The 24,997-nt window shown below is 41.3% G+C and overlaps 1 protein-coding gene across 1 annotated transcript; it reads right to left on the reverse strand.

Moving 5' to 3' along the window:
• Positions 1–10,598: 10,598 nt before the first annotated feature.
• abcb6a (ATP-binding cassette, sub-family B (MDR/TAP), member 6a) lies at positions 10,599–24,354 on the reverse strand. Its single transcript, XM_048235228.1, has 20 exons — positions 24,149–24,354; positions 22,756–23,324; positions 21,185–21,322; positions 20,333–20,522; positions 19,324–19,416; positions 18,615–18,807; positions 17,794–17,915; positions 17,487–17,596; positions 17,242–17,307; positions 16,804–16,929; positions 16,542–16,618; positions 16,393–16,456; positions 16,202–16,287; positions 15,904–15,961; positions 14,729–14,833; positions 14,461–14,635; positions 14,082–14,194; positions 13,508–13,602; positions 13,063–13,131; positions 10,599–12,642 (listed from the first exon to the last, which is right to left on the reverse strand). Exons 2-20 carry the CDS (start codon positions 23,272–23,274, stop codon positions 12,480–12,482), a joined length of 2,562 nt encoding a protein of 853 aa, XP_048091185.1. The 5' UTR covers positions 23,275–23,324; positions 24,149–24,354; the 3' UTR covers positions 10,599–12,479.
• Positions 24,355–24,997: the final 643 nt, after the last annotated feature.

The raw sequence follows: 24,997 nt of genomic DNA on the forward strand, positions 1-24,997 counted from the left end.
TGGAGAAAGTGGTCTTTAAGCAAGTCTTGGACTTACTATATCAGAACAACCTGCTAGGCCCTATGCAGTCTGTTTTTAAGAGACATTCTACTGAAACTGCTTTTATGTCTGTGACCGAAGTCATTAGTATTCATTCTACTAGACTTATCTGCAGCCTTCGATACTGTTAACCATGACATTCTCCTTTCTACACTATCTGAACTGGGATGTCTAGGAAAGCCCTTGACTGGTTTAAATCCTACCTTAAACGGCACATGACCTCACTACAGGTGTGCCTCAGGGATCAGTATTAGGGCCCCTACTTTTCTCTATTTATACACTTCCTTGGGTGAGACCATTCGCTCCCATGAATTTGATGATCACTGCTATGCGGACGATACTCAACTTTACCTGTCTTGAGCTTTTGGTGTTTCCACCACAAAGCGCACCCAAGGACTGGGTGCTGAACGCCCTAATGGGTCAGGAGGGAGCTAAACTCATAAGGTATTACATATTTAAATTAGCTTCATTGACAGGCATAATAATTTTATGGGATGCAAAATGTTAAACTACAATAAAACAAAATGGATCTTTTCAAATTATCACTATGAGCCTTAAAAGAAACTTTAGCATATGCTAATTGGCCCCACCCACCTCAATTGGATTAGGCTGTAGGACAGTAGGAAGTGTTGGACTGGTTATGTACTAATTTATCTAACTTTGACTGGGTGTATGTACTAATTTATCTAACTCTAGGATAGAAGACAAAAAAACTCATTTCCCAAAAGGCAGCATATGTTTCTTTAAGAGACTTGACAGACGCTAGCATCCATGGGTTTTAGCCTCCTTGCTAGCATGCCAACCTCTAGGGGGAAAATTAGAAGGATTGAGCCCAGGCAAGTGCAGGGTTTAGTCACACAGTCGAAACTTCACACATAGCCTAAACGCACCCCAGTTTTTGACTCAGTGTCAGAATGTATGGATACTTCCTTAAAATCCAACATGTCTGCCATTTTAATTATGCATGATTGTCTCATTATGTATTTCATAATGCTGAAAGATGGCTATAGACACGTCATATTATGTGTTAAAAGCAGCATAGCATTATAAATGTAGAAAAAAGGGCATATTTTGGAGGCCATATTTGAAGTCAAGATAGGGGCCACTAGGGGGCGCTATGTGTTGGGGTCCATTTCAATTTTTGATCACTAGGGGTAGTACTATACCTGTACCAAGTTTCGTGCTTTCTGCAAAAACTGAACGATTCAGGTAAAAATCTGGCCTTAGCCGCTGTACTAGAGTGCTTAGTCACCGGAACTGTATTGTTTTCATCATACTGTGAAGTTCTGTTTACCAAAAAAACATAATGAATACTACTTTGGCCTCTAATCTCAAGTTAGTATTAATGTTGATCTTTTGACAGCAATTATTTTGTTTGCATATGAATTGATGGATGGCCAGTGCCATGGATGTTGTTTTATATTTGGAGGTAAATAAACTACATGTAAAAATCGATGATGTTGACATCGATGAAATCGATGATGGCAACATCCAGCCTATATATGTGATATCTATGCGAGACAGAGAGCAAATTGTGCAGTGGGGTTCCTGTGTGACCCTTATGCAATTTCAGCTGGTGTCCAGCAGGGTGGGCTATTATCCCCACTGGTATGTCCTCTGCATTTCCCTCACATTTAATGGAGTTAAGACCACGGATATGGTAATAAGTGGCAGGAGAGAGAACAACATTCCTTTCCCACTGTCTCCAACAATATATGGACTTAACATAAGCGTGTCCACCTTTAACCTGCTTGCAGTTCAGTTTTCATCTGACTTGCCATGGGATGCTCACAAGTCAAGCCCAAGGATCCATTATCTTAGAGTTGCCAAGATCTGCTCTCCCATGTGATGTTCTTAACCTTCATTCCTCCGGTAATTGAATATGCCAGCCCTGTGTGGGGTGGGTTTGACAAAGGATCCTTGTTGAGGAGAGAGAGCACAAACTTTGCTGCAGAATCACTGGAATCCCACCTCCCTCTTTTCCGTCTCTTAGTGAAACATGGACAAAGGTACACCATGACATGTATAGACCTCAAAACATGACTTTGTCCCAAATGTGATAATTCGTTTTGCGTCCTCAGAAGTCGATGTAAAGGCACCAAAGCAAATTATTTCTTTAGGTTCCACGATAGGTACGCACACAACCCTTTTTGAGGCGTTGTATAGCATCGGTCAACAAGAAGTGAAGTGCATGATACCTAAAATAATCTCCTTTTTTATATGTGTCTCTACCTGTACGAACATCATCACGAACATCATGATAGATTAAATAGGTCTATCATAGGTGTGTACATATGGCAAGCCGATTGAGCATTTATTCTGATATCTTGATATCAGGCATAATTGTCATGTACATGTAAGCCATTTTTGTCAACTAGTTAACTAGTGAGCCATGTTTGTGTGAACTAGTTAACTAGTTAACTAAAATATGCAGGGCCAAAATAGTGGTAGCCAAAAGGCTCACTAGTTAACTAGTGAACACATTTTAGCTTCATTAGTTAACTAGTGAGAACCAGAAATGCCCACTAGTTAACTAGTAAAGGCCAAAAAGCATACCAATCAGCTAGTTAAAGGCGTTTGGGTGACACTAGTTAACTAGTGACAGCCAAAAATGTGCACATGTTTACTAGTGAAGGCAAAACACCTCACTAGTTAACTAGTTGCAGTAGGTCAATGTCACTAGTTAACTAGTGAACCATAAATGGCTGACTAGCTAGCTAGATGATGGCAGTAGGCTCACTAGTTAACTAGTTGATGCATCATTTGTCCAAACTAGTTAACTAGTGAGGTCATACATGTATACTAGTAAACTAGTTCAAGACAAAATTCACACTAGTCAACTAGTGGCTAGGAATTCAAATTAGGAGGCAGAGAATTCCGGAAATTGAGGCTTTCTATTGGCTCCCTATGTCCAAATAGAACATGACAACCAATCACAGTGCAGAATTTCACAAAATCCCACCCACAACATTTGCATGTGGCACACAAGTTAACATGCTGGCCAAAGGAACTCTAGCTAGTAAACTAGTGGCTTCAGTGTGACACATGTAAACTAGTGAAGGCAGAACTGCTCACTAGTTAACTAGTGAAGACACAAATGCCCACTAGTTAACTAGTAAGGTCTAAAAAGTGTCACTAGTTTACTAGTGTGCACCAAAACACCCACTAGTGAACTAGTGATGGCAATATCCATTCGACTAGTTAACTAGTGAGGTGCAAAAAGTGTCACTAGTTTACTAGTGTGCCCCAAAATGCCCACTAGTTAACTAGTGAAGGCCATTTCAGCCCCACTAGGTTAACTAGTGAGATGCCAAAATGGTTACTTGTTAACATGTAAAGGCCAAAATACCCACTAGTTTACTAGTGAGGGTGTTGTGGGCCTTACTAGTTAACTAGGCATGCATATTTTGTTCACTAGTTAACTAGTTACACCCAAAAACATTTTTGTCCACTAGTTAACTAGTGGAACAATTTAAGTCTCACTAGTTTGCATGTGTGGCAGTGAAGCAGCTCACTAGTTAACTAGTGCGCACAAGACACACACTAGTGGCTGTTTTTGGAGTTATCTAGTTCACTAGTAATGCAAAAGGTACTGTTACTAGTTAACTAGTGACACATTGACCTTCACTAGTTAACTAGCTGACATGTTTGGCCTTACTAGTTTACTAGTAAGGGAACAGGACATGCTCACTAGTTAACTAGTGAGCATATCTGCATTATTAATGCCTTTCACTAGCTTATAGAGGGCCTTTTGAGCCTTACATGGTAGCTAGTGAAGACAAAACACTGTCCATTATGAACTAGCAGGAGAAAAATGCCCCTCACACTAGTAAACTGGTAACCTGACCCTAGCCAGATGAATGTCGTTCCGCTTAGCTCCGCCTAGCTTCACTCACATCCATCTGGGACCTCTTCCATTGAGAGTGATTTCTCCAACCAACTTTATGGTTTAGCCAATCAGGACGAGGGCGGAGTTTCATAGATGTGACATAGCGTAGAAGCGACTGTGAGTCTGTTATTAGCGTCACAGGTTGGCTTCGATGTGAGTGGTTGAAGTAGCACGTCAATAGATGACGGACAAGTGGCTTATTCAATCATATGCAAGCATTTTTTGATTAGGCCCAGCCTTCTGAAGCAACACTTCAATGGATCGGTTCCAGATGGATGAGTGGAGCTAGGCGGAGCGAAATTCATCTGGCTATTGCCAGGTTAGTAAACTGGTGGAATTTGAATAAATACACAAATGGCTGGCATTTTGTGCAACTAGTTAACTAGTGGGACATAACATTGGCCACTAGTTCACTAGTGCGCAATGTCGCACTTGCATGCAAATGAAGAAGGCGGAACAAGGATTTTGATTGGTCCATTTAGGACTCAAAAACCTAGAAAACATGGCTGACTTCGTCCAGGCTGTTCTAAGAGCAAACTTTTATAAACTAAGATCGTTTGAGCATAAAAATATGTTTTGATAACATGTCTAGTGACAAAGTTGTGGTGTATTGCTGTAATCTTCGTTCAGTTAATGTCTACAATCTTTAGTTTTTCAGTTATTAGTCTGAAATAAACTGGAAAAACTGGAGGCATTTGTATATGGTTGCCTAGCAACAAAACGTTTCAGTAACATGAATATTGATGATAGCATTGCTGATGTGGCAAGACTAACTCAAGTGGTTAAGCAGCAGATCATGTGGGAGACCAGGGTTCAATTCCTTAGAAGAGCATGAAGTTTTTTTCTTGAGCTTTTAATTACTTTTGAAACCATGTGCAGTTAATGTGTGCAGTTAATGTGTACAATCTTTTGTTTTCCAGTAATTAATCAGAAAAGCACGACTGAATGGATACATATATGTCTGTGATTGCCTAGCAACAATAAACAAAGAATAATATTAAAATTGATCCCTTGAATCTTTGGTGTGGATCCCTAAGAGCTCACTTGTTAAAGCATGGGGTTTCCCTGTTATTATTAAAAACCATTTTGACAGAATATGACATACTGCATACTGCAGGCTCTGCTTTACTATCTATAGCCTACTGAAGTACCGTTGCAGAGCAGTGTGTCACTTTAGCCACTAGGGGCACCCATCAGGACCTGATCACGAGGATATGAACAGTAAATTTACATTTAGACTGGGTGGGATTCTTACATAATACCCAATAGGAGTCTTCTACCCACCCTCTCATTAAAATTTGCATAATAGCCGTTTCAGGCACTAGTTAACTAGTGAGCTGCTTCACTGCCACACATGCAAACTAGTGAGACTTCAATTGTTCCACTAGTTAACTAGTGGACAAAAACGGTCAGCTTGTTTCTGTTTTTAGGTTTCTCTTTTTAACTAGTTAACTAGTGAACAAAATATGCATGCCACTAGTTAACTAGTAAGACCTACAACCCTCACTAGTACACTAGAGGGTATTTTTGCCTTTACATGTTAACAAGTGACCATTTTGGCATCTCACTAGTTAACTAGTGGGGCTGAAATAGCCTTCAGTAGTTAACTAGTGGGCGTTTTGGAGCACACTAGTAAACTAGTGACACTTTTTGCACCTCACTAGTTAACTAGTCGAATGGAAATTGCAATCACTAGTTTACTAGTGGGTGTTTTGGTGCACACTAGTAAACTAGTGACACTTTTTAGACCTCACTAGTTAACTAGTGGGCATTTGTGTCTTCACTAGTTAACTAGTGAGCAGTTCTGCCTTCACTAGTTTACATGTGTCACATTGAAGCCACTAGTTTACTAGTTAAAGTTCCTTTGGCCAGCATGTTAACTTGTGTGCCACATGCAAATGTTGTGGGTGGGATTTTGTGAAATTCTGCGCTGTGATTGGTTGTCATGTTCTATTTGGACATAGGGAGCCAATAGAAAGCCTCAATTTCCAGAGTTCTCCGCCTCCTAATTTAAATTCTGCGCCACTAGCTGACTAGTGTGAATTTAGGCTTCAACTAGTTTACTAGAATACATTTATGACCTCACTAGTTAACTAGTTTGGACAAAGGATGCATCAACTAGTTAACTAGTGAGCCTGCTGCCATCACCTAGCTAGCTAGTAAGCCATTTATGGTTCACTATTTAACTAGTGACTGGCTGTCACTAGTTAACTAGTGAGACCCAAAAGCCTTCAACTAGCTGACTGGTATGCATTTTGGCCTTTACTAGTTAACTAGTGGATATTTCTGGCTCTCACTAGTTAACTAGTGAAGCTAATATGTGTTCACTAGTTAACTACTGGGCATTTATGCTGTCACTAGTTAACTAGTGTGCACAAACATGGCTCACTAATTAACTAGTTGACAAAAATGGCTTGCATGTTGGCCTGATATCAGAATAAATGCTCAAGCGGCTGGACAAATTACATAGAAGTTAATAAGTGGGAATTTGACATTCAGTAGTCAGCTAGTAAACATTTTTGTACCTTACTAGTTGACTAGTAAAATATAGAAGTCTTTAAACTAGTTAACTAGTGCACATTTCAGTGTCCACTAGTTAACTAGTGAACATGCTGAGCATTGCTAGTTAACTAGTAAGATATGAAACCCTTTTCACAGCAAACTGGGGGGGTTCAGCGAAGACAGGGGCCAGAGCAGTGTCACTCAGTAAGATGTCCCAGTTGCTTTTGATGATTTGTTTGATTTTGTTGGTTTGGTTACTATATTGTAGGGAGCAAAAGGTTGTCTTACTCACAGGTTTCTTGGGTTTGGGTTTGAAGAGATTAGCTTGTTCAGTTGATTTTGTTTTAGTCAATGCACGGTTCAATATTATGTCCTTGTAGCCCCTTTGTTTAAAACGTTCATACATGTCAGTTGACAACTTCAAAATCATTGTCTGAGTCACAGATTCATCAGAGTCTCTGAAACTGACCGTATGGGATGTTTGAAATTAAGTTGGCTGGGTGGAAGCTGTCTGCTCTGAGGATGGTGTTCCTGTCGGTGGGCTTCCTGTAAATGGTGGTGTGAAGGGCCCCCTCCGTGTCCACATAGATTTTCAAATCAAGGAAGTTGATTGAGGTTGAGCTGGTCCAAGCTTAACTTTATGTTGGGGTTGATACTATTCAAGTACAGGTGGAATTCGTTCAGCTGTTGGACAGAACCATAGAAAATTATGAGTAAACCATCTATGCAGCGCCCATAGTACTGGATGTAATGTCTGTAGGAGTTACTTGAACTCAAGACGTACCGTTCCTCCCATAGGCCCAGGTAGAGGCCAGCATAGTTTGGAGCATATGCAGCACCCATCGCGGTTCCCATGACCTGCCTGTATAACTTGTCCTGAAATAAGAAGAAGTTGTTGTTAAGAGTCCAACGTGTCAGTTCCACAATGAAATCAGTGGGAGGGCTCTGGTTGTTAGGTCTTTTTTGAAGGTAATGATGGAGAGCAAACAGTCCGTCTGAGTGGGCTATATTTGTGTAGAGAGCTTCCACATCCATGGTAGCCAGTATAAAATTGGGATTATGATTGATTTCCCCCAGCTTTTTCAAAACATGTGTAGTGTCCTGGAGATATGCCTGTAATGACTGTGTAAGAGGCTTAATGTGGAAGTCTATATACTTGGAAGCTGGTTCTGTGAAAGTGTCAATTCCACTAATAATAGGCCTTCCAGGTGGGGTGAGAGGGTCCTTGTGTATTATGGGCAGGAGATAAAATGTACCTATCTTTGTGTCTGAGGGTAATAGGCATTTGTACTCATTGGAATAGATCCAGTTTTGTGCCAAAAGCATGGTCCAAAAGATTCTTTAAATCAAGTCTAACCTGTGGCATAGGGTTGGAGGCAAGGGGGGTGTAGTAACTTGTGTTCGTGAGTTGTCTGAGAGCCTCTTATATGTACGCATTCTTCCACCACACTACAGTAGCTCCCCCTTTATCAGATTGTCTAATGACAATGTTTTCATTGTTTCTAAGCAATTTCAGCGCTTCGCATTCCCCATGGGACAGGCTAGGAGTTGTACTTGGTTTAGTGTTTAGCAATTTTTCCACGTCATGATTTACTTTTTTCACAAAGGCATTCAAACATGCATTACTACTGAGGGGGGAAATTTGGATTTTGGTTTAAAAGTGGGTTGGGATACCTGTAGATTCGAAGAGTCCAACCGAGGGGTGGCCGGTGACCCAGACGGCTGATTGTGATACCATGCCTTCAGGTGTAGGTTTCGGTAGAAGCGGTAGAGGTCCACTTTGGTTTGGAACGAGTTGGCTTGGTGTGTTGGAGCATACGAAAGGCCTTTGGAGAGTAGACTAATGCATTCGGGAGAGAGTTCGGTATCAGACAGGTTGATTACCGTTTGTTCATCTTTGTCCCGCGTGGAAGGGACGGACGAGGTTGTAGATCCACAGTTCGCCCTCTTCCTCGACCTGCCCCTTCGCGTCTTCCTTTTGGTTCGATTGTGTCCGTGCGAGTCCCTAAAAAAGAACTCCGGGAATGAGAGGTGGGTTCATCCTCATCACTAGTTGCACTGCTGGGCAAGTTGAAAGACACTGAGCGTGTCCGTCTTGGAGGGCGGGTTCGTCTTTGCCACGAGTAAATTAGACCATAGTGCTCCAAAATGACAATGGACTCTAACGTTCACACGTTTATTTTTATTATCATTGTCAATCATCATGTTGTACTGGATCCTCAGTCTTCAACCTCCTGTTCCTGAAAACTGTTAAAGCCCTAATTTTTCAGATCAGCCCTTGTCCACAGCTAACACAATGTGAGAATAATGAATAGTATGGTGTTTTGAGCTCCAAGTTGTCCAAGACTGCACCTCATGTGAGAATAATGTAAAATTCCAATAATGCTGTTGATAGACAGCCTAGCTAACACCAGACCATTCTTAATTGAGATTGAGAATAGGTCTGGTGGTGCTTCATTCACTGCCAATTTTCAAGGGGCCTGCCTATACATGGATTTCTATGCAACGTCACGAAAACATGCGTGCACAACCAAGAGGCAGAAAACACCATAGAACAGCATAGAGCAATGCAAAAGAGCAAAAGAATAAAATGAGTTTTTGTGCTCAAAACTGCACCAATTTAAAATCACGATGGTTAGAGAACGTTAAATATGTTCAATATCCCTAACGGAATGCATGTCTTCGCCAAAAATGACAAAATACGATGTTATATGAATAATGCAAATGAACGTCAAACTTTGAAATATAGTCTAAAAATGAGATGTTATTATCATTGAGACAACAGGGGTATACAAAAAATCCGATTGTAGTTTACAGCAGCTGACTATTTAGGTTAAATTTATAATGTTGTGGACAGCCACCAAGCGTCTTCTGCCTCATGGCTGCGCGCGCATCTAGTTTTGTTGGTAAACGGGAAACCTGTGTATACCCAACAATGAGAGTAATATAAATTTAAATTCGTCCATTAAACCCTGACCAAATCTTTTTGAAAGTACAGCAAACCCATCTTTTTTGTAAACAAAGTTTTTAAATGCAATCGCTTACTCAATTCCAGATAAAATACACATGCATGTGTTTTTGGTGATTTGAAAGTTGGCTTGAATGGGAATGACACCAGATATATCTGCTGAGCAAATTCTAATGATGTCTGGGTTCACTCTACCCTGGATATCCAGAGTTCTCGCGAGAGCACAATGGAATTATTTGTCTCTGCGAGACACTCTGGCAAAGAGCAATGATGCACGCTACTTTTACCCCAACATTCCGGGGAACCAGCTAAACTAAAAGACAGCGCTGCAACGTTGGAGGACAGTACACATTGGTCGTAGTGTTATCGGATTGCGTCGAAGTCCAAATTCATTCAGAGTAAACATGGTCTAGTGTTATCCAATTGCGTGCAGTGAGATTTTTAAATGCATGTTTGTTGCCGCCCCTCGAGTTGGGCCATTACATTGTTCTTTGCCAGACCCTTAATCTTTCTAGATTATCAGGGTCTGGATTTTCCAGGATGGGTTCACTCAGGTTAACTGATAGATATTATAACACAGCAGTTTGCTCTTTGCTCTTAAACGACCAAGTTGTACTTGTTCAAGTCATGCTGTAGTCTGACCAAGCAAGCACGATTCTCTGAAAGAGTCAGATGGAAATTAGTCGTGTGGTGAACCACAGACACACGAAGCGTGCATGATAGTTCAAACTACATCTATGAGACACTGATGGCTATAGTAGTGACAAGTGAAACCATTTTTAATCTTTCTCATCTGCTAGCTATAGGTTGCACATGAGAGTATGTGCCATCTTGCACATAGCACATAATCTCACGTGCAAACTATAGCTAGCAGATGAGGCTATCTTGCACAGTCTCCTGTGCAACCTTTCTTGTGTTGACTATTTTACAAGGTGTTTCCAAAGATGGTTATTAGCTCCTCAAGGCCCCAAAGGCCTCACCACTGCTAAAGCGGTAGCTGCTGCTGCTTCTTTTATGAGCTGTACTAGTTGCAGAGGAATGTTGATTGCAAGCCTACTACAAAATAACCCATTTCTTAATTCAGTCCTTCAAAGTTTGCTGCTAAAAACAACTTACTGTAATGGGCTATTATGATTTGAGGGGAAATGTATAAAGGCCTGCCAATGACATCTTTTCCTTGAAGAGAAAAAGCACAAGATGCAACTTCTTATAAATGTTTTACTTTTAGCTTACAAATAAAAACATAGACAAACTCAGGCAACAACAAATCACTCATCAATATCCTGCTAGCAGCAATGTCATTAATGAAACCAAAACATAGGAGGCACAGGCTCATACCAAGACTACCCAATACCCTTTTCATCTTAACAAACAGGAGTTCATCACCAAAGTTTGTGATGCCTCGACCATAGAATCATTCAATGGGCATTTTCTTCAGACAGATCAATCAAAAAGGTACAATTGGTAAACAACGCCTAGAGTTGAATACAGGAATCTGCTCCATATGAAATAAAGTGAGTGCAAAAGGGTCTGAGCAGGCTACCTTTTTCACTTGAGACTCTGATTGGTTAAGTATTTTTGTGTACTCTTGAGGCACTAACCTGCTCATATTGACAACTCTCAATCATAACCAACTTGCTAACTGACAAACCCATTGGCTCTCCAAAAAACAGCACAATTCAGCATACTCGTGCTCAGTTACAAATCCAGTGAGTCTTATGATCTTTGGCATTTTTTCCACTCTTGTCACTTTTGGTGATAGGAGTTTGAAACTGGAACAGGAGCAGATCACTCATTATTACAGTAGCAAGCCTGATGCACTGTCCATCAGAACCCAAAAGTGCCTCACATGCACAGAGGTTCTCAATTCCTCAAGTTTCCCCAACAGACCTGATTTTTTTTATATATATATATATATATATAAATAAATAAATAAATAGAAATATGAACATTTCTAGAGAACTTTAAAACAGAATAACACATACTATCCCTTGTAAGGCTATGACAGCAAAAGGACATAGATTTTCTTTGATGTCAGTCATTTACAAATTACACACCACCTTATAACCTGACCATGTAAAGCCAGACAGGCGCCTAGATAAGAACAGATCACCAATGTAATTTGTATCAGTAATATTGTTTAAGTCTCAACATGTTGACACTGATATATAAACTAGCAAAATGAATGCTTTCTAAGATGTTACGGAAGGTTTAAGTGTCAATCCAAATTTTCATTTCTCAGTGAGATGTCTGGCTTGTCTCAAATTATCAATGCACTGGCCATGTGTCCATGACAACCCTGCTGGTTTGTCCATATGATCAACAAACTACCCTTTGTTACTTGTAGTGTTAAGCCCCAATCCTCAAGCTCACATGTTTCTGATACTTGGCTATTGATAGTGCTTTATGTCAGTGTCTGTATTTTTTGAAAGGACAGTCAATATGGACAAAAAACTTCCCAAACTTAACTAATAAAAAGCAATACTTTCATATTTCTCACAAACACAACCATCGTGGTTTATCAGGTTTGGAGTTTTTCTTAAAAGATCTTTGTAGAATAAAATGACAAAAGGATATTAAAATATATACATTCAGTATGTCTAACTGACCTCGTAGGCTCAACAAGTTCTATTGCTTACATAAATAAGAGTGTGTCGCTGTTTATAACGGTGTAAATTAGATGAAAAGGTGCGTGTGTCAGCATAACTTTTCAACACTTACTTACGGTCAATACATTTCAATGTAATCACTACAATGACAGGGGGCACTGAGCCTACAGGTAACCTAAAAGCAGAACATACATATGGTTGTGTATGAGACCAAAAAATAAAAAGGTGCAATATTATATATATAGTAATGCTACACCTTACAAATCTCAATTAGCTGATGTTCAAAAATGAAACTCATAGTAAAAATGTGTTCAGTGCCTTCATGTTTTTGTGCCCCAAACGGCCTTTAAATAAGTTGAATAAAGTCAAAACCCTGTCACTGATTTGCAACTGTACAGATTCAGTTTCTGCCTGTGCCCCATGTACAGTTTCTCTGTAGCCAAACCAAATGCCTTGGCAAGCAGCACTGTGCTTAGTGGCCATGGTGATGGCCCCCAGTGGCTGATGGGGGCTGTAGTTTTTCTGATGCCCTGTCCTTGGCCTCTGAGTCAGAAGCAGAGTCCAAGTCATGTGCCTGCTGCTGCTTCATCCACATGTCAGAATATAGACCACCCTTCGCCAACAGCTCCTCATGCCTGCCAAGCAAAAGGGCATAAGACACACACACACACACAGGGTTGGCGGTTGGACTCCACACATCAATCACTGACACAATGAGCCCTATTTGATGGGCAAAGTCTAAAGTCTAACTAAAGCCATTTCCAGGCAAAATCAGTTTGCTTATTTAATTCCATGAGTAAGAACTTAAGAGCAAACTGAAATCATGGGTAAGAACTCAAATATTGATGAGTTAATTCAATGCTCCCACATGCAAAACGATATAGGTATAGTTCATGCATTAGAACTTTGCTTGTTGAGAGACTTGTTTGAGACACTGTTCCCGCCTTTTAAATTAGGGCTCACAATTTATGCCCCAATTCGAAAAAAACTTGTAGGCTGTGTGAAATGTCAATAAAAACAGAATGCGATGATTTGCATATGAGAAGTCTATTTACCTTCCTCGCTCAGCGATTTGTCCTTCACTCAAAACCAAAATCTGGTCAGCTCCAATGATGGTGGACAATCTACAACACACGACATTAGATGCAAATTACCCTCAGAGATAAGTACAGTACTTCATTATTTTTATTCTGAAATCGACAGCTGATGTCATGTAGCATCTTCGGTAACACTTTACTTGAAAGTATCTACATAAGAGTGACATTACACTGTCATGACACCTGAACCCTGACCCCAACCCAACCCAACCCTCTAACCCTAACCCTAACTTGTCATGACAAAAACCAAATGACACTTAATGACAGAAACGTTATGTCAAATGTTTATGACTTGTTTATAATGTTTATGACACGTTCATGACAGTGTCATGTCAATCTTATGGAGATACTGTACCTTCAAGTAGAGTGTCTTCTGTTTCACAACACAGAAATAATGGCTTACCTGTGTGCCACCACAATGGTGGTCCGGTTTGCGCACACTTTGGCCAGCGAGGCCTGAATGTTACGCTCTGTTTGCGTATCCAGAGCAGACGTGGCCTAAGCACACAGAATAGGAGTCAATTTTCTACACACGGACAGATGAGATTAAAGTAATAAATTATCTGACGAATAGCGGATTCGCAATACATTTTAGCTAACAAGAAGGCTAGGAAGTGTGAAGTGTTTGATAGACCACATTTCCGTCTATTGTACCTACCCTTTCCGTAAAAAACGTACATTTGTTTAAAAACTTGTAAATTTGTTCACTCATTGTCAATTTGTTTAAAAACTTGTAAATGTGTTCACTCATTGTAAATTTGTTTAAAACTTGTACATTTGTTTAAAAAAATGTAAATTTGCTTAAAACATTGTACATTTGTTAAAAACTTGTAAATTTGTTTTTAATCTTGTAAATAATTCATTTACCATTGTTATTTTTTTGCCCTTCCAGGCCACCGTAGATTACACATTACAAAATGAAATGACATTTTCCATGATAGACGTAGACGTGGTGCCCCAAGCAGGACGCCAGTTACCTCATCCAGAAGAATGATCTGGGGGGCTTTGAGGATGGTTCGGGCAATGGCCACTCTCTGCTTCTCCCCACCACTGAGCTTCAGTCCCCTCTCTCCCACTGGCGTCTCATATCCTGTTGAGAGAAAAATAGATCACACAAAATAATCAACAACACTACACAGAACACTACATGGAAGTCAGGCTGCTTCTGTGGTAAATATGAAAATGGTAGATAGCAATAAGAACATACTACAACTTCACAAATGAACAGATAATTCCCATAGTTCTTACATGGCAAAGAAAGTGTCTTTGCTACTTCTTAGCACCTTAATGCTAAATCTAAATTGGAAAATGACAGAACAAATTTAAGACGTCCCCGCAAAAAAAGTGATTTCTCACCTTCCGGGAAGGCCAGGATTTTGTCATGAATGTCTGCAGCCATGGCTGCCTCCTCCACTTCCTGGTCACTGGCAGAAATGCGTCCGTAGCGGATGTTGTCTCGGATGTTGTCGTTGAACAAGACGGTGTCCTGTGGCACCACTCCAATATGGGCACGCAACGAAGTCTGTTTCACCTGCACCGTGACAAAACACACACACAATTAGAAAAATAAATAGGTCCCGATCCAAAAAATAAAAACAACATGTTCATCTCCAGTCCTTCCCACCTTGCAGATATCCTGGCCGTCGATCCGGATGCAACCCCCATGGACATCATAGAACCGGAAGAGCAGGCGAATGATGGTGCTCTTTCCAGAGCCAGACTGACCAACCTGTTGTCAAATCAGACAGAGGGTTACAGAGGTCAAAGTATGCATTGGTACATCCATAAAGTGAGCAAGGGAGAGGTACACTGAAAAAACTGCTAATCTTACCAAGTGTTATCAATCTTATATACAGTACTGAGATAACAAATCTAGATCAAATCAAAACTCTAGTTGGTATTGTTTTTTGTATATAGAGACTTACCTGGCGCTTTCAAACTCTTATTAAATGAAGTCAAAATGATCTTATGAGAAAGCACTAGGTATGTCTCTTTATATTAAAAACAATGCCAGAGTTTTGATCTTAATCTATAAATCTATCTATAAAGCAAGAAGCGTCTGTGTGTCCTAATGTCTGTGGCACGCATATCTCGCTGACCGTTTGTCAGACTGGACTCTCGAGAAGAACACATAGCAGTATTTCCACCCTGAGTAGCTGCTAAACTCATCTCATCGGTAAGTCTATTCAATTTTTGAATAATATTCAAATAGTTTTCATTGATCAATGTTCAATGTGTATATGTGCTGGATGGTGTGCGCACCTGTAAGTGTTTTATGGAGTAGCAGAAGTGTAGTGGACTGCATTAGCATGGTAAACGGAGATTTAGCATGCTAGGAGACTTAGCTTATTCACATGTTGCATTACTATGTAATTCAGGGATGTCTTTCAGGTTGCTTAGCGTAATGCCCGTATTCATTTGATATGAGATACTTACATGCAATATTGCTTGGCATAATGCCCATACTCATTTGATATGAGATACTTACATGCTATATAGTATATCATCAATTGGGTTCATGTTAATGTAGTTTTGGTGCAGCATACTGCACATTCTCACAATTAGCATGGTAAGCCAAGATTTAAGCCCTTTCTTCCGCATCCGTTTCATGCATTGAAAACAGTAAAAACAAAACGTTTACATACTTCCTACGGCCATTGCACTAGTAAGATTAATAACACTTAATAAGCAGTAGATGCCAATTGACAGAACAAACTGCTAATTGTACAGTTTGTGTAACTGTCAATTGGCAGTGCCTGTCAGATGCCGTTTTCTATCTGTTCTTTCCGTCAGACTCACCAGAGCAACTGTCTGGCCTGGCAGCACAGTGAAGGAGACGTCCTTCAGGATCTCCTTTCTGTTGAGGAGAGAATGGGATGAACAAGATGAGTGATGAAACAGTGACACCCAGTGGACAAACCACACCATTGTCTGCCTGTTGACTAGTTGCACGAAACGCTCTCTTGGTGAGCTTGTTCGCTGTTGTTTGAACCTGCGGCTATTTTGAATGAAACACCTGGCTCCACAGGAAACAAACGAGCCACCGAGAGCCTTTCGTGCAACTAGTCAATTCAGTGGGCCTACACCGTGAACTCACCCATCCACGTAGCTGAAGTGCACATTCTCAAACTCCACTTTCCCCAGCTTGAACAAGAGATTTCCTGCGTTTACATCATCCACCACCTACAAAGTTGGAACGACAGATCAAACATCTTCACAAATGAAACCGTTCAAGAACAAAGAGAGTTGACATTTTATGAAGGTCACCAGCAATTCTACTTGACGTACCTCCTGCTCCTCGGTGAAAAGTTTGAACATGCTCTCCATGTCAATGAAGGAGTTCTGGATCATTCTAGAAGAAATTAAAAATGATGCTTACTTTGGAATGTCAGAACCAAAACACATTTGGAGTGTTGTTCATAGGAAACGCGGCTCACCTATAGTAGGTTCCAAACCAGTTGAGGGGTGTGTAGAGCTGGACGATGTAAGTGCCGAAGAGAACGTAATCTCCAACCTGTGGAAAGAAAAATAATGCTACAGATAAACAGAGATTAACACACACACACACCTTAGGTGAACATACAAAACACTCTTGGTCATTGTGGTTTAATAGACTACACATTTTCATAAAATCTCTTTGTTGCTATTCACTCAGGTCTGATGGTTGCGACACCCCAAACCCCTCTCCCACACCCGCACCTGAAACTTGCCCTCGGTGACAAAGTATGCGCAGAGGAGAGACCCTGCCAGCAGTCCGGAGCCAATTATAAGGTTCTGGGTCTGGTTCAGGAACGCCAGCGAGGCCTGGGTCTTCCATTCAGACACCTGAGGGAACAGTACAGGAATCAGGAGATGGAAGTGCGCCAATCCACCCTTCTTCAGCAGCAAGAAAAAGCCATTGTTCAAGGACAACAAACATATCATGAAGCTGGGACTTTGAATCAGCCATAACTTTTAGATAAGAGACTGATAACAAGCCTGGCCCGAGTTGCTAGATTTACATTCCTCAGTGTAAATCAGATGAATTTCTGTATTATATTTATTTGTACAATGTGATTCAATACAGCAGTTGTCTTGAATATTTTTGCCCTCATACTGTATATATCAAAAACAGAATATATGCATGCTGTTGATTACCTGATACTTAAGTATTGCATCCTCAAATCGATTCACCTCATAACTCTCTGCATTGTAGTATTTCACCTGTACATGACAAGCAAAGGCAAAATAAAATGCATCCATCCAACTACCATCATCACTTCAACTACTTGTGAAAATGTCATGCTCAGAACTTTCAGATTCTTAACGAATGACAGAACTGGTAATACTAGTAATGCCGGAGACAATTTGAATGAAGCAGAGGCTTAGAAAGCTGTCTGTACCGTCTCAAAGTTAAGCAGCGAATCCACTGCTTTTGACTTGGCATTGTTGTCCTGGATGTTCATGTCTCGCCGATACTTGGTCCTCCACTCTGTGATGATGATGGTGAGAGCTATGGGGAGGTAGGTGTGTGTGTGTGTGTGTGTGTGTGTTTGTAGGATGGGGGGGGGGTGTAGCAGATTTAGTAATTCATACAAATACACTGCTGTCATTGTATGATTCAGACCATGGCAAATTTCAAGTTCCACCACAGGAAAATGCCCTGATATCAGCACTTTACCCCAAATTCTACTTGATATGATTACTTACTGAGGTAGAGGAACATACAGACGAAGACGATGAGCCCGAACCAAGCATTGAAGTAGGTGATGAAGTAGACGATGGCGATGACAATGTCAGCAATGGTGGGAAAGATGCTGAAGACTATGTAGCTGATGTGGAGAAATAAAAAAAAAAAAAATTAGTATTGCACTGGACCATGTAGAAATAAAATAGTAATCACAAAAATTAGAAAAATATTCCACCAAATTCACCAGGTGTTAGAACAATTACATCTACCATCAATTTATGAAGTTAAAGGAAGATATAGCGCTCACTTTATTAAAACAGTGACAACACAAAGTAGGTAGTGGTATATTTTAGCAGGGTGTTGGCTCCATGAAAATAAATCCAGCGATATTGGTATGATCGGCACCAGCTTTTTACGAGACACCCTGCTCACTTGAGCCATCTACCGGTTGTTTGGGTTGTTGCAGCGTCTCACTGGAAAAATACAAATTAAAGTCGCGTGATACCGCGTGATCCCACGCGCGGACCGCGAGTGAAGCTGGCCAAGTCGAAGCACTGCCCACTGTAGCTATATGGGAGCACCATACACCTAGACTTTAGGTTGCTTGACTTTATTTCCCAGCTCTCATTTCTAAATCAAATAATTAAATGTACTCAGATCAAGAGCAGGCAGAGGAGTTATACAAATAACAGATGTAGCAGTTCCTCAGTAATCAGGAGCACGTAGCCAAACCATTCCAACAGATTTTGAGAAATAGCTGATCTGATAACATCTCCCCCTGGTGTGAAGATGAGAATGGATGAAGAGAGAGGGGTGGGGGTGGGGTGTTTGCTGTGCGCACCTGAGCAGGCTGTTGATGGAGGAGGTACCACGGTCGATGCTGCGCAGCACGTCGCCGGTGCGGCGGCCCAGGTGCCAGCGCAGCGAGAGCGAGTGCAGGTGACCGAACAGACGCACCTGCACCTGCCGGTTGGTGTACTGCTGCACACGAATCCACAGGAAGGAGCGCATGTTGCTCACGAAGCCAGACGCCCCTGACAGAGAGAGAGAGAGAGAGAGAGAGAGAGAGAGAGAGAGAGAGAGAGAAAGAGAGAGAGAGAGACAGAGAGAGAGAGAGAGAGAGATGACAGGAGTGGTGAGAGCTCAGCCAAATCAAATGAAATCATTTACCAACCAAACTACAGATTACAAAATAGGGATGTAGCATTAATCAAATTAATCAACTAATCAGCAATTATGACTTATTTTGCTCCATTCCATTTGCAAGTATTTTTATTTGATTTATATTTAAAATTGAATAGTGAATACACAGTAATTTCCCCCCTAAAAAGTTTAGAAAATGGATGATCTTTCCAAAATCAATGAGTTTTGGCATAATTGAGCAGTCCTATTATAAAATCAAATACTATTGCAGTCCTATCATAAAATCAAATACTATTGCAGTCCTATTATAAAATCAAATACTATTGCAGTCCTATCATAAAATCAAATACTATTGCAGTTCTAGCATAAAATCAAATGGCATTGAAATAAATAACCAGTGTGTATACCTGCTCCTCCACCCTGCAAGAACTTCAGGAAAACATACACACAGACTGTGGTGGCTAGGGACTTCCAACTGCTCTGACTGGTCAAGTCATTCACTGCAAGAGAGAAAGACAAAAGGAGAGAGCAAGAGTTAGGAAGTTTACATTTCTAGTCTTGTTAACCTTGATTTACAATCAGGGGTCCGTTTCCAAAAAAGCACAGTTGCTATGATAGCAACTACCTTGGTAGAGTCACTGCCAAATGTGAATCCGTAGATTTGAGTTATGCATGCAAAAACACTTAAGCTTCAAGTTGTCACACATCACATTTTTCATTTTGGAGCATTTTTTGCTAGCTCTTACTAAAATGTGACCGAAATACGACCGAATATCAACACCGCATTTCTGTGTTGTTTACGTGTGAATCAAATACGGTCGACTCACATTTGCCAGTGACGCTACCACGGAAGATGCATCATAGTTATCAGCTTTTGGGAAACGGACTCCAGGACAATTGATACATGGTGCTCACAACAAAAACTAGTTTGCATTTATATCGTGCTTTATCAAGACACTTTACAGAGAAGGGGGAATCTCACTAACCACCACCAATGTGTAGCATCCACCTGTATCTATAAAACTGTTGAGACATACCGGTAAGTGGGTTCTTGTGACAGAGATAACCACCAACACATCAATACGTAACCTCCTGCATTCCTATGCACATTTGCTTCAGAGGCATTTACATTAGATAGTTGCTCTGCACCATGTCTGTTAAAACCATCTGTTAAAACCATAGACACAAACACCCCTGAAGTTTACATTAATTTATGCGACCACCATCCCACTTGTATTCTTGTTCCAAGTGACCGTTCCATGTACCACTCGCTCTCACAAATACAAACACCCCTGAAGTGCACAACCCCCAAAGTTTACGTCCACTTATGACCTCCTGCCCATCCCCAACACACTAATATTGTTGTTCCTTATAAACACAGACAACTGACCCGTCAGATGCCCCACTCGCTCTCACCTATGTTTTTGTAGCAGATGGGCACGAAGACGTTGATGACGCGCTCGGTGGCCAGCAGGCCCAGACAGAGCAGCACCAGCAGCTGCAGGAATATGCTGCCCCGCGGCCACATGTAGGGCACCAGAAGGCGCACCTTCTCCTTGAAGCCGCTCCACGTGGACTGGTTCTCCGCCTGGTTGCCCAGCAGAGACTGTAAGGGGGTGAGGGGGAAGGATAGGAAAGGGGAATGAACACTCTACTGCAACACTTCAAGGAGCACATTGTATAAGTATAAGTATATATACTCTTTTGATCCCGTGAGGGAAATTTGGTCTCTGCATTTATCCCAATCCGTGAATTAGTGAAACGCACTCCGCACACAGTGAGGTGAAGCACACACTAATCGCGGCGCAGTGAGCTGCCTGCAACAACAACGGCGCTTGAGGAGCAGTGAGGGTTTAGGTGCCTTGCTCAAGGACACTTCAGCCTTTCCTACTGGTCGGGGTTCGAACCGGCAACCCTCCGGTTATAAGTCCGAAGCACTAACCAGTAGGCCACGGCACATTCACATTCTGTATATACATATATACAGACATATACACATTCTGTATGCATTTCATGTTGTTTTCATCTTGATAAATCTTGCTCCAAATATCGGAATACTACAGGACAGGTTGGATGAGGGACCCTTCATGCCAAGAAGTCCAAAGACTCAAGTGCTAAAATAAGGAACTCAAGTGCTAAAATTTATTCTGGCATGCCACACTTCTTACGCAGCAAAGGTTGAAGGCCATTTATACTGATTTGTATTTACACATACACGCAGACACACACACGCACACACACACGCACACAGGGTTCAGGCATCCATACCTGTCCATGTTCAACATCCCGCTCATCCTCATTGATGAGGAGCATATATGGTCTCCTTGGCAATCCTGGAGCCTTGAGGCCCAAGACAAAAAGAGCTCCAGATCCAGCATAGCGAATCAGCCAGAGTGCAAACTCCACCTGCACACGCACGCACACACACACACACACACACACACAGTATTTTTTTATATTATTTCACAGCCGGATACTCATATGTAACTTTTCTTGAATACACAAACCCATTTGGCATTTCTTTCATTTATTTAGTTGATTTTTTTTTTCAATTATCCTTACACACAGTTTGCAAATGAGAACCATATCCTCAATATCAGCAGCAGGGTACTGAGCAAATATTACTGAATTAAATTATGTCATGTTGGAGGGCAAATGAATTTTGCAACCACTGCAAGTGTTCAAGTTTAAGTTCAAATTTACCATAAAACAAAGCCATCATCATGATAAACACATTCAACCCAAATGTGTATGATATATGATATTTTAAATAAAACTGCCCATCTTCACAGGGCCCTAATTTGAATGATAAGCGAAGTGCAAAGTACTAAGTTTAACAAAAGTTAGGTTAATTACCAGGCACAATTTGATAATTTAACAATATGAGCACGCCTTGAAGTGCAAATATTGATGAGTCAGCTCAACACTCCCACATGTCACACAATAGCCATAATTCATGCACGAGAACTTTTTATGCCCACAGTCTTAATTCATGACACTTCAGTTTTTTTCTCGAGGCCGTGCTGAGTCCCTTGCTGCGTCACTATGACAGTGTAGCAAGGGGTGGGGCTTGGACCTTTGAGGCCTGACATGATTCGTGGTCATGTCACTTGGGACAGTGACAAACATACAATGACTCGGCAAAAAAAGAAGCAATAACGTGCTTCTGCTGAGTTCACATGACGAGTCAGAATTATTCTGCTGGTTACGGTTTTACTGTTCTCCCATAAACTGAGTAAACAAACATTTTAAAAACATGAACAGTAAGCAAAAAAAGAGGAGAAAACTATCACCCGTATGAAATTCTGAATAATGAGTGATAAAGCAAATTATGCTTCACCAAAGGGTGAGGTAGCTCTCATACGCAGTTAACAGAAACAGTTATTTGTTCTAATAACAGAAATTAGCCTATTACTCATATGAAAGGAACTTGGGGCTGGTCTGGGTTATTCATTAACAGTGACAGAGCTATATTTGAGTGTCAACAACATAATTACTATCACAAAGTAAAGCACTGCGCACCAGGCAATCCCTCATATCTTTATAACTTCCATGTTTACACTAATTCCAGACCATGAAAACTTTTCATTGAGTTGTCCCAGCGCATGCATCAATCCTCCCACAAACTCATTAAAGTGATTAAGGTGAAGAACGAATCGACAATTGTTTCACTTTTTTTTGTTAAGTGGTAACTTCAATACTATGGTCTCTACCTACAATACCCTCACTTTCGCTTTCACTATCTCCAACTAACTCAACGACAGTAAATTATTTCATTTGATTTGGCTCGCTCTCTCTCTCTCTCACACTCACACACACACACACACTTGATCACTGACCTGGTGTTTCTCTCCATCCAGCCCCCACCACCAGTAGGGACTGGCCCAGGATATGAAGGCAAGGTTCTCCGAGGCGAACGCCACTGCCCAGTACATGAGCAGCACCGTGCTGTGGCCTCTGGTCCGGTCTCTGACCAGCACCCTCCTTCTCTCCAGCCTCAGCAAGGCGATGGCCCAGGCCCAGCCCAGTATCGAGAGGCAGCCGTACAGCACCACGTACCCAGGGACCTCCTCCGCTCCCTGGGCCACCTGGTACACCATCCCCCCCAGAGCCTGGAGGAGCAGTAGCACTGACAGCCAGAGCTGAGCCCCGTAAAGGCGTGAGCGGGGAACGAACTTGGGCTCCATGTCTGTACCATAGCGCTGGTAGCAGACGCAGTGGAAGGTGCCAAAGAAAAAGGAGAGTGTGAGGAGCACAGAAGGGACCAAGGTGAAGTAGAAGCAAGGCGATAAGCCTCCCTCCACCCATGTCTGTGCAATGGAGGCTTCTGCCCCGCAATAGCTCTTCATAACCACCATGGTGGGTGGGAATAAAGGCTCAAAGTGAAGGAGAGAGAAGAGGCTTTAACCTGTTGTAAGACAGAACGTAGAGTATAATTAGAATGACGTGTTGCTTATTTAATGTAAAATATGTTAGGCTAACTGTGAAAATCAACAGAATAATACTATTTAAAATAAACGGTTGTCAAGATAAGTGAGTTTTCACAGATATATCAGGTCACTCCCCTACAACTAGAGTAAGCACGGTCTTCGTCAACTATGATAGTTGAACTATCGCAACAACAATACAGTATGACAGGTTATGTACTGTAGGCTACTATGTATGTTGTCAGCAAAACCTGCTGCACGTTTAGGTAGCAACGTTTTATAACTGTTACCCTGTTATTTATCATCTCAACAGAGTTACGGACCCATCCAACTATCTTCACCCAAAGTTCGTCTAGTCACGCTGGCACATTTGCTGTAGAATCTCTAACAGCTAGACAACTAAATGAAGGGAAAGGACGAGCACCCACATTTGAGAAGATATTAATAGGACACCGACCACGGTTCTCACACTGATTGCAGATGAAAACCAGTGTTGATACCGCATAGTAAACGATAGTAAACTAGCTAGATTGTTAGCAAGTTAGTTATGTGAACTAACTATTGAGATAACTGAATTGTATCATGTTATCGTCACAGACTAGTCATGTTTCAGTAATGTGACGTTACACATAGTACATGTTGGCACTGTTGAGGCTAGCTATGTGTGTAACAACACATGAACTGTTTACTTACTCTTGGGGCTAACGAATGAGAAAACTCTAAAAATCCTAAACACACCCCGGCGAAATGGTAATATTAGCTACTGAGCTAAGATTAGGCTACGCCACCACCACACCACACTCACCTTCCAGAGACACTAGCTAAAGGACGGCGTTGCTACAAGTTCCTTCCAGCAGAGCAGTTGTTTCATACAAGCATTTTAAATGCTTGGCTGGTAGTCATCTCGAGTCCATTACCAAATCCTTCCTCTGCCCTTGAAGGAGTAGCCTACAGCCTACTTGAGTGGCACAAAGCATGGAGGCATGAATCGGCAACACTTCCTTACACAACACTGTAAGAATGTTTCAAGGTCCTAGTGCCGTCTGTTCCCTAACTTTTCATAACCACATTGCGTTATAGACTGACTGAACTACATTCTCGACTCTGAAGTCGTTTAGGCCATGATTAGGCTAGTCTAAAATGTATATTATTTGATTCGATCAGGTTTTTGTTTATTTATCAAGAGGCATGTCAATGTACAGAACAGTGGACATAATAATGTAGCCTAGAAAATGCAGTGAGAAAGAAAGAACGTGATGCTTCTGTCTCAAATGAGCTGGGGGCCACTTCTGTCAACGTCATCTGATGGCCACTACAGGCTCAATTGACCAATTCGAGCAGTGTCATGAGGTAGGCTAATCTTGCATTTAAGAATTTTGACATGATCTCAGATGTTAATTAAACTAGATGTACCACATAGCGGTACAGAATATGATCGCCACTCAGTCCTGTAGGCCAGTGTTGTTCAACCTTTTTTGTGCCACGGTACACTTTTGACACTTAAAATGTCCCACGCAGACCTCTCAAGTCTCACGCATTGAGCGTGAGACACGCATTTCAATGACTTCACACGCTCACACGCCACACATGGCATTTCTCACTCCGAGAAATTATTAACTTGCCTGCACAGAAATTTCTAAGGGCTATATTTTAC

This window comes from Alosa alosa, chromosome 23 (assembly GCF_017589495.1).
Source record: "Alosa alosa isolate M-15738 ecotype Scorff River chromosome 23, AALO_Geno_1.1, whole genome shotgun sequence".
Taxonomy (NCBI): Eukaryota; Metazoa; Chordata; class Actinopteri; order Clupeiformes; family Clupeidae; genus Alosa; species Alosa alosa.